The sequence below is a fragment of the Monopterus albus genome, unplaced genomic scaffold (genome assembly GCF_001952655.1).
Source record: "Monopterus albus unplaced genomic scaffold, M_albus_1.0 scaffold13.1, whole genome shotgun sequence".
Lineage (NCBI taxonomy): Eukaryota > Metazoa > Chordata > Actinopteri > Synbranchiformes > Synbranchidae > Monopterus > Monopterus albus.
Window position 1 is genome coordinate 2,601,374 of NW_018127893.1, and position 10,752 is coordinate 2,612,125.

The following is a 10,752-nucleotide window of genomic DNA, read 5'->3' on the forward strand; positions in this document are numbered from 1 at the left end:
TTTTTTTTCTAATAGTTGTGATTTTATTTGTAAAGAAGCTCATGAAGTCATTGCTGCTGAGATCTAAGGGAATGTTAAGCTCAACAGCACTGTGGCTCTTTGTCAGCCTGGCTACAGTGCTGAAAAGAAACCTGGGGTTGTTCTTATTTTCCTCAATCAGTGATGAATAAAATGCGGTTCTGGCACTATGAAGGGCTTTCTTATATGTTATTAAACTATCTTTCCAGGCTATGAAAAACTCTTCTGACTTAGTCAGAGAAGTCACTTAAAAACTCTGAATAAGGAGCAGGTGGACGGTATACAATAACAGAACATATGAGGTTTGCAACTATAAAATTGTCAGTTATGGTCCATAATAATGCGCATCACAATTTCTCAAAGTCCACAGTGACATATTAAAATTGTTTTGTACTACAGAGATTCCAAACTGCAAGTTTTATGACAGAAGACCAGTAAAACCAGCAAATAGTCACCTTCAAGGAGATAAAACTAAAGAATTTCTGGCATTTTTCTTAAAGCAATTACTTAAATCAGTAATCAGTTTTCTAAAATGTTGCTGGTTAATTGATCCTTCTTCAGTCCCTATGAGTCACCAGAAGTGAATACAGTAAACTGGGGGGTGAGAAACAGTTTAAAAGCTGTACTTGTTTTCTCCTGGTAGGAAGGCGGTAATGGGAAGGTTGTTCTCCTGGCAGGCCTGCCCAGGGTGCCAGTTGGCCTTGCAGGCGGAGCAGAACTCGAGGGCACAGACAGCGCACTGGACTAGCTGAGGCAGTGCTGGAGAATCTGCTTCCTTTAACTGACACACAGCCTGGCATGTCGAGGAAGGGCACCATGTCCGGCACGGGTCCAGCAGCACCTCTGATGGCAAAAAAGAAGTGCCAGGGATCATGTACAGCTACTTTTATTAAACATCAATTCATCCAACAAACAGACACACACACAAAAAAAATTTCACTCAGAATATTTTAGTTTGAAGGCGGTCTTCAATTTGGAGTTTTCCATCCATCCATCACCCAGTGTTTCTCCTACCATTATATAGCACACCTCAATGGTGGGGTGTGCTATATAATGTTATTTAATTTTATTTCCTACATAGCGCCAGATCACAACAGAAGTCATTTAAGGTGACCAGTCTTACCACATACTATAGTATGTCTTTTCTGCCTCTATATGGTCCCCCGCCACTGCCAACCCCCCAAAGCTGTAAACCTAGGGGAAACACTGCATTACCTATACCACTTATCGTGAATAGGGTTGCGGGGGGCTGGACACAAAGAAACAAACTGGTGACAGTTGATGCTTTAGAGGCAGATACCAAAACATTTCAGAAGCCAGAGATATCTGCCGGGATAAACACCACTGGATATAAATTTCAAGGATCTTTTTTGTAACTGATTACAGTATGTTGGAAAACTGCTTTAGTAGAAATGCTCTTTGTCTTGCTGTATGATTTCTACAAACCCTTTTGAATAGCTTGTCTTTCTTTGTAACATGGTGAAAAGGCCAGAATTTTTTTTTTTTTTGCCAGTTTTGGTCTAAGTTCCTAGTGTGATGCACGTACTGTTGTATCCTCTCCTTCCTACCCCTTGCATTTCTGCCAAGAACTCAGAGCACTCATTCCACACACACACTTTTGGCTCAGCCTGAGAAATATGGAACGGTTACAGCAACTGTTCTGCCTGACTGGACTGGGACATTGATAAGACGCCTGACTGCCCTTATTCAGGCACCAACACGGCTCTTTCTGAGGATTTTTATTCATTCACAGGACCTCTCTCTCTGTGTCCCTATACACTCAATGTTTATGTTCATGCATTTATCTCAAGTGTGATCTACATGTTCTATGTACAGTTTGTGCCTCTGTGTAGGTGGAAAACCTGCAGGCCAAGTACAACCAAAGAATAATAGCACAGCTTGGTTACTGCTTTCTCTTGTTAGCAAGGCAACTCTAATATTACTGAGCAGCATTTCTGTACGGACTCATAAGGTTAGCATTTATTTTACGAGCAGTGTAGCAGCACATCGAGGCAAGAGATGGAGAGGATTTCACTAAAACCTCACTTGCTCTCCTGAGAGACCTTCCTCAATCACTCTGTCAGACACTAAAGCCCCGACAATCCAATTAAAATCTCTTTAAACAAAGCCTTAGAGACTTTCCCCTTTGTGTATATTTGATGAGAGCTGGTGTTATTGATGAGGATAACAGGGTTGAGTCCTAGTACTACAGTACAGATCATTCAAGACCGAGTACCTGTCACAAGAATACCCCTTGCCTGCATAATTGTTTTTGCATTTCATGTGTGATATTACAAAAATAAATGTTGGTGTCATCAATCAAAAAAATAACTGAATTCTGAATCTGGTGACTGATGTCCAATGTTAAGTCAAACTGCCTGTAAAGCTATTAACAGCCATTGCCCACACACTGAGGCACTATCACTGATGGACTGTGGCTGCTTTTGCATTGACTCACCCCTTTCAAACTGAAGCTTCTTGTATCTCTGCATCATCTCTGTGGCCACCATGCACTCAATCTACAGAGAGAAGAGAAGTGAGAGGCAATAGGCAGATCACTGTGCATATTTATAGCGCTGCAAGAAGCGATTATACAATCAGCAGGTGAATATCATTTCCAGAACAATGTCAAAATCATATTTCTACAAGATTTGAACTTGCCACTTGCTTACTAATAAGGCATTTAATCCCATTCTCAGAAAAAGAGAATCCAATTGCCACAATGTATTCAAGGTGCATGCACATGCACACTCAAGGTCAAATGTACTAAATTACTGGCAGCCAGCAGCCAATTACAAGATAGCGATTGCTGTCAGAGCAGACAGGGATGACTGGCAGGAGTAGATGAGATTCCATCAAGGGCCAGTGACACTGATTGATTAAAAACATAAGGCTGTGCTAAACAACGCTGTGCCTGTGGGTTTCCAAAACTGAGCCAGGAAGCGAGTGAGTCCATCGAACCAAGTGCCTGGATGATGAAGAGTGTATTGCCGTCAGACTGATCTTCCGTGAGGTGGTGGTACAGGAATACTCACTATAATAATATAGACACACTGGCAGGTAGAGTGCAGTGGTCAGCATGAGTAAGGCTTGTGTTTAACTGCAGATGTTTGTTTCACCAGAGAGGAAAAAGCAACATTCATCTGCATTACAAATTTCTTCATGAAAATAAAAAGTGTTTATGGACAGATGAAGTCCAGCCTCAGTCTAATGCAGAGCTAAAATATATTGTATTAGACAGGTCATAAACCTGATGAGCTGCAGGGCATGCTCTAACATTAGCAACTAGTCACCACTTGAAAAGAACAGACTAATCTAATGACAATCAAAGCAAAAAAAAAAAAAAAAAAATCTGACTTTTCCTCTGATCAATACCTCATTTTCCTGCAGGTGTCCTCTTCTGGGACAGGCAGAGTCTGGACAGCTAATTGCAGTTTCGAGGCCTTCTTTAATCAGGAGTTCCACGTACTGCTTCAGGCACTGGGGAATAACAGACAGATGAATACAGTATTGATCCAGTTCAATATCCAGTCAGTCAGTCAGTCAGATGGAAAAAAGTTAAGCAAAACAAACAGATCATGCAACAGCTTGTAAACAAAAACACCGGGCCAAGACTTTTCACTTGATTGCTATCTGTTGCCTCAGAAAAGGAGGCAGGAGTATGTGGTCAATATGTTACATAATATGGTGACGATGTTTGGTGAAAGCCTTAAAGCCTAATTCATATTTTCCATCTTCTTTTAAAAGTAAATAAACAGAAAATAGATCAATAAAAAGTGAGATGCTAGTCACTCTTTGGGTTTCAATTGCAATTTACCACAAGGATAAACTAAAATCTGATCATTACTGCCACCACCCAGACTGCATTCTAAGAAGTGGCTTCTATTTTTGGTGGTCATTCTCAGGCGTCGTTTCCTCATGTCCGGACTAGACTGGTTAAAATCAGACAGTCGGTAGGTGTTAACTACTCCCTTGCCCTGGCCTTTTCACACACAGAAGGGGTGTGAGATCTGTAACAGATCCCGAGGTCATTAATGATTAGTGTATATTGAAAAACTTATTGGAGTGGATCTTTTATTTTCATCACTTTTTGATAGCCTGCAGCAAACGTGTTGCTGGACTCTCCTGCTCACCAGTGTACAGAAGACACATTGGCACTGTGTGATGGTGGTCATCTGCTCCAGAGGGAACTCTCCAAGGCACAGCTTACATGAGACCAGAGGGTCCATGGCCAGCTCCCACGTGGGACGGTACCGTGCCATGGTCATCTTCACCGCCACTGAGCTGAAAAAGAAAAGAAAAAGCACAGGTGAGACTCAATTCTGTTAAATAAACTCTTAAAGTGAGAATCTACTGTATGTGGCTTAGTTTTGTTTGTGTCAATATACATAATACATACAGAGACCATGATGCACTTTATTTGCTGTCAGTGGTGTTCATTTTTATTCCAAACCTGGTGCTTTCTGGCAGTGAAAAAAGAAAATCTAGTTCATAAAGCCCTTGAAACTCCGGTAGCTATCTCAGCTCCCTGTGAAATTTCCACTCTGGGAAAAAGAAAAACAAACAAACTTAATAACATGCGTCATCACATCTCCTTCACGCGAGTCTGAAAGAGTTATTTTAGGCTGTCTCGCCTCGCTCTCTCCTTCCCTCTGTAGCCAAGTGCAAAGAGCACCCACTCGGCTGTTTACAGGAAGCAGTCCTGCGCACACAACATCAACGCTGTCAAGCTCCCCCTATACTGCTTAGCAACCGGCTAAAGGAGGATTTTGGAGGTTGAGGGGGGCCTGGATAGGAGGGAGAGAAGGATGGCAGAGGTGAAGAGACAGGAAGAGATCGCAGTTTACTTTAAGTGGCCACAGTGCCTTCTGCCTCAGTGTGCAGCTGCCTGTATGCAGAATGGTGGACAGTGTCACATGAGCGCTTCTGTGCTGCTTCATGTGCTATGCAGGAAGAGGAGTGGACAGAAAAAGAGACAGTGTGCTCTGGTTTAGCACAGATACTGTATATGTCGTCACACTGCCCCTATTAACAGCACATTTAATCTAACACAGGCTGTTGCATGCACCATGGTTCCCCTTCATTTGGGTGTTACAGCAGGTAAAGGCAATCCGTAGATGATACATGCTGGAGCAGTAAAGTGAGACAAACCCTAACTTGTTGTGGTAATAAAGCAAAACCAGGGAGTTCTGCGATGAGCTGCAGCCTTTAGTGCAGGGTGATGAGTCATGAAGGACACTGTCTCCACCTCATTTATTTCATTTCATATCTTGGTATTCCTTTGCCCTCACATAATACAAAAAAAAACCCTGGTCTGTGATCAGCAAAGACATCTCTGTTCTCCTAATGATGCTCAGTGGTGTGGGCAGAGAGGAAAGAGGCAAGAGATGGAATCCCAAAGCCGACTTCAGTGAGGATACATGATGTGAAAGTCTAATACTGAGAAGACACTATGCTTCAGTGAAAAGCTGCAGGTGACCGGAGACTGCAAATGATCTGACTGCAATGCACTCTGGTCAAATCGCAAGCATAGACACAAGAAATGGCAGTGCAAATTCAGGAGACAAAAAAAGAAATGACTGGATAAATGTGTTTGTTAACTGAAGGTTTCTCTGGTGTTTCTTTGGAAACCAGATGGCATCTTCACTTCACAACTTGCATCTAAGCACCATCAGGAGGATTAACAGGAGCCTCTGATCTGTTTTTCCCCCTGAGGCATGTTAGTTTTCTTTGAATATCTTCAGCTGCTCTGATTATTTGTATACGATGTGTCCTTTCAGCACATTTTTATCTTCTCTTTTGTCTCAAGTAGTAGGACCAAGGGGGAAATACTACATGAGAAAAACTGAAGTTAAATTTGAGAGAGAGAGAGAGTGATGCACCTCATGTGTGACTCACTCAGACCGTCTGGCATTCATCCATCTATCCACCATCCATCCTGCTGACCAGGAAGCACTGAATAGTGAGGAAGAGCCATTACATAAGTACTTAACTCATAAAAAGCTTAAACAGCAATCTGTTATCAGGATGGAACCAAACACTCGCAAACATGCTTTGGTGGATCACTACTGCAAGTGCAGTTGCACAGGTGAGCTGTTATTTACAGTATTTTGCTACCATTGAGTGGTATGTGCGCAAACACTGACAGACTGGGTCAACGGGGACAAACAAAATAGTTTTGTAAGAACGCCCTGAGGAGGGGAGACACGGGAAGCGAGAGAGAAAATTAGTTTTCATTTAAAAAAAAAAAACAATAAACATGGTGCAGTGCAATGCTTCTGCTACATTATTAACTACATGGTCCATTATCACTGAGAAACACACACACACACACATTACAGTATATTCCAAGCAATAAGACTCTGCACATTAGCCTCCTGTGCTCTCTGTGTGCTTATTGCAAATATAGTCTTCCAGAGTCCTGTATGTGTAAAAACATTGGGTCAGAGAGCTAAAAATCATTAAGGTGGGAGTAAGCAGTCAAAGTCAAGCATCCACCCTGAGCAACAGTCACTTTGTGCCAGTCATAAGTCTGAAGGCGCAAAAAAAATCAGCAGGATTCGATAAGAACTCCATATCCAAGAGAAACGAAATCAGCCAAGACCAAGAAAAAAAAAAGTGGACCTCCACAAGTCTGGCTCATCCTTGAGAGCAATTTCCAACACCTGAAGGTACCACGTTCATCTGCATAAAGAACACTACACAAATACAAATTTATATACGAACATTCCCTATGGCTCATACGATAGCTGTTCTGGGAGCAGCCCACACGGTTTTCACTCTCTTGTGTACACATACACAAAGCTGTTCATCAGGCGATTTACAAAAATCAGCTGCCAACCAGGTGCACAAGTCGGACTGAAGACTGCACTGCTTTCAGCTAGACAGAGAGAATATTATACCTGAAGTCTTGGGGCAAGCCAACAGATGTTCACCTGTGTCATTATTCGCTGCAGCAAAATTAATCTAGTGAGAAGCATATGATACGAGCTGACGCAAACAAACTCCGCTCTGACTGGCCTTACCAGCAAAAGCTAATCTTGTACACTCTTGTCAATATTTCTGTCTGGCATAATGCCACAAATGTTTCCTTATTGTGTCCCAAGACTCATGCCAGTATTCTTTTCCTTTACTGAGATATAAGAGTATACTCACAAAGCAAGTTCTTTCTTTAAACCCAAACTCCACGTATCCCTGTGTTGATCGGGGCTAATCTGTGGGTGATCTGACTGAGCCAGGGGTTGCTGGTCAAAGTTTTTCCATCCAGCCCATGTATACATCTGTTATATTTGAATATGTTTCTGTTGGATTAGGCTCTACAGGCTGTTGATGAATACTGTGAGAGCACGGTTAGTAACTAAACAATGACCACTGAAGAGTACAGTTTACACAAATGCTGTTCAACAGTAAATCCCCTGAACAGAGAGTCAACCAAAAACTAATGTCTAACACTGAAGTGAACAGAGAGTCAACCAAAAACTAATGCTCAGTCTTGCAAGAAAACAAATACTAAACAATGATTTCTCTTTTGACAGCCATCTGAAGAAGTGCAACTGACTTTCAGCTCCCACACAAGAGTATATTCACACTCTTCCCCTTTCTAACCACAGACATACAGTAAACGTGGTTGGAACAGATCTCCTATCTCACGTTGTATACAGTTTGGTCAAAAGATAGTTCATATTATAGCCGCACAAAAACACCCTGCAGTATATGAAGCACAGCGTTCGCCCTGGCCTGGATAACGATCGATATCTGCACCATTCATACAATAAAAAATGATTCCTCTCAAAGTTATACAAACGAAAAAAAATGATTTGTCATGCCAGCATCTATTTCAGTCACATTTATCGAGGTCTATAAGGGCCATAGGTTGCTGCAGATCATTCAATCCTGAAACAACACTGAAGTCATACTGTGCACAGCCGTAACCTTTGTGTTATTCTCTTGATCATCTGTCCATTAAGCCACACGCGTAACCCCAAGCACACCCACACAAGGACTTTATTTTTGGACAACCGATTCACTGAATGTCAGGGACAGCTGCCATCTGTCCTTGACATGGAGGGGAGCTGAAAAAAACTTAGCTGAGACTAGCTATAGGCCTAGGTTTTCCATGGACAATCACCCAGATGTGTTCTGGCAGTGTGAGTCGTGTCGAGAAGGTGTGCATGAATGTGTGTGTATCATTGTGGCTGCCAAGTCAAAGTCTGTTTTGTGGTTTGTGCCACACAGCCAGCAACAGTGGTCATGCCTGGGTATGTAGGGCAAACAACCCATTGTCTCAAGTCTGCTTAATCGTTTCCCATTCTACTACTGCAAAGCAAGCTAAATATGCTTTTTCAAAGCAGAGTACTTAGTTACAGTTGTCTGTAACTGTAACTGTTAGTTATGTGTTGCCTAAAGCATACAGAGCCTCTGTGCCGGAGACATAACTTGTATGCTCAACATACTTGGCGATTTAAAGCCGATTCTGATATGTGATTGGTCTGTTTAGAATGGTTTGGATTTACTTTGCCAATTGTGTTTGTTGATGGTGACAACAACATAGAACAGGTTGACAAACAACTTAGCAATAATTTTTTTTCCTTTTTCTGTGTAATGTCAAATTTATGGTTTTTGATATAATAAACCAAGCCTCAATCCTCCTCACACACGCTGCTACTACTTTACTTTCTATCAAAAAGTGAATGAAAAATATTAAACATGATCACTTCAGGTGTATAACGTATAACACTGCTTTTGAGTCCTGCCATACATTATGAATGAGCTCATTAACCACATATTGGTGCAGTAAAACACAAGGACAGAGAGGTATAAAGCAGCCTGGGATCAAGTTTACACTTTCTCCAGTGTCTGCGGTGTGTGTTACCAAGGTCTATGGAAGGACAAACCCGACTAAAACAATGGCAAATCTGCATTAAGTTCAGACTCTGTGATGCTTTAATGCAATACCACATTTATCACAAAACAGTGTCTGTCAGCAGAGGTAACAGTCTCATGGCGTTAATGGCATCCAGCCACAGAAACCATAAAGCTGTCCCCGGAGACGTGAGAGAAGCAAAGCTGAACAAAACAGACGAGTGAGATGGGCCAAAATAAGAAGGGACGATGCAGCAGAGAATGAAACATCAGTGAACACGCAAAAGAGTAAAATGAGGCAAAAGAAAAACTGATAGTAAGGAGATGGAAGGGAATAAATAATGTGTAAGTGAGGAAAAAGACTCCTAATTGGACCATGAGGCAAACCAGCTGAGGCATTAGTAAGTAGTACTTAATGACTGAGTGTAAATATTCATGAGATGTGGATTCCTTTAAGTTTTAAAATCAAAGAAATATTCAGTGCTCTCCTGACTGGACTTGAAGTCGAGTAACACCCCAGATGAATTCTCAGCACCAGGAAAAGAAAAGACAGCAAATAACATGGTGCTGTACTAATTCCAAAAGAAAGAACACACCCTCAGACTTGATGATGTATGGATAAGCAACATGCACAAAGCAAACCATTCAGAGACTGAAGCAAGAGACAACCCATCTTACTGTCCAAGCCAACAACATGATCAAACTTTACAAAGCAAGTGACGACAAGTGGTTCTGTGCTACACAAAGAATAATAAAGAACAAAGAAAGTCCCTGTTTAAGACGTTGTTATACAGCAGAACCAAATTCTTTTGTATAAACAAGGCATTGACTGAGAAATACATTTTTTATAAAGCCACATTGTCGCTCATAATGGCTGTGCACATATCTGGGCACAACTGCTCTCATATTTGTGTTATTATGGGCGGTTCTTTGCAGTTTGTCAAAAAAGACAGCCGTACCCATCCATCTCTTTGCACTTCCATCCAAAACAGAATATAACTGAACAGCAGTCAGAGAGTGCAAACCTCCGCCAAGGCAAATCAGTTTCCCCATAGTGCATTACATCTAAAAGCAATATGACATTGATAATATGAGTGCTTGACCATAAAAACCTAATGATGGCATTTGGAAAGATGATATAATAAGTCCACTGTGGAGACAACTGGGATGTGTACGCCCATGGGAAGAGGACTCTTTTGTTTACCTTGTTAGCATGAGCATTCACTGCTATTCACAGCCACAGCTTTTATCAAAATCCATTTATTACTTTTTGAGTTAAACATTTCACTCTGTTTTGTTGGTTGTTGGCTTCATCCCGGTTATTTTATTGTGGTTTTGCTGCCAGTAATTTTTGTTTTTGCGTTTTTAACTTTCAATTTATCTTTGAAGTAAGTCTCATTAGAATTTCTTGTAAATTTACATCCAAAACAAAATATGAGAAAGATACTGCAGTGATAACTGGATCTCATTAAAGGCGCCTGGTGTCTGAATAGATGGACAGTTAGCAAATAAACACAGGTGTTATCAAACTGGACTGAGAGGTCACACCCGCTTACGGCAGCAACTTAAAACCCACAAATGACGGCTGTAGTCATAGGCTGTGGATTTTTTTAAATTTTTTTCTTCTTTATTCTTTCAAGCATGTAAAGACAGTTGATATGTCAACACACATATTTTTACACATATCCAACAAATGCTAATCCAATATCAATTTGCATATACCTAGTACATGCTTGAATGGAGTAGGAAGAAGTCAGACTTATCCAGTCCTACCCCATGACATCATCTTACCATCATTGGTTTGCAAGCAGTATCTCTACATAAATAATTCTCTTCTACACCACACAAGTAATATACTAAAAAATTATTACA

The 10,752-nt window shown here is 41.2% G+C and overlaps 1 protein-coding gene across 4 annotated transcripts in view; it reads right to left on the reverse strand.

The window, feature by feature from the left end:
- rnf144aa (ring finger protein 144aa) overlaps nt 1-10,752 on the reverse strand; it is a 31,106-nt gene that overhangs the window by 11,319 nt on the left and 9,035 nt on the right. For all 4 annotated transcript variants that reach the window (XM_020590878.1, XM_020590880.1, XM_020590881.1 and 1 more), the window contains 4 exons: nt 4,152-4,302; nt 3,394-3,498; nt 2,477-2,537; nt 645-861 (listed from right to left, as the gene is read on the reverse strand). In XM_020590878.1, coding sequence (XP_020446534.1) covers nt 645-861; nt 2,477-2,537; nt 3,394-3,498; nt 4,152-4,302 — 534 coding nt within the window. The remainder of the gene's footprint in view (nt 1-644; nt 862-2,476; nt 2,538-3,393; nt 3,499-4,151; nt 4,303-10,752) is intronic.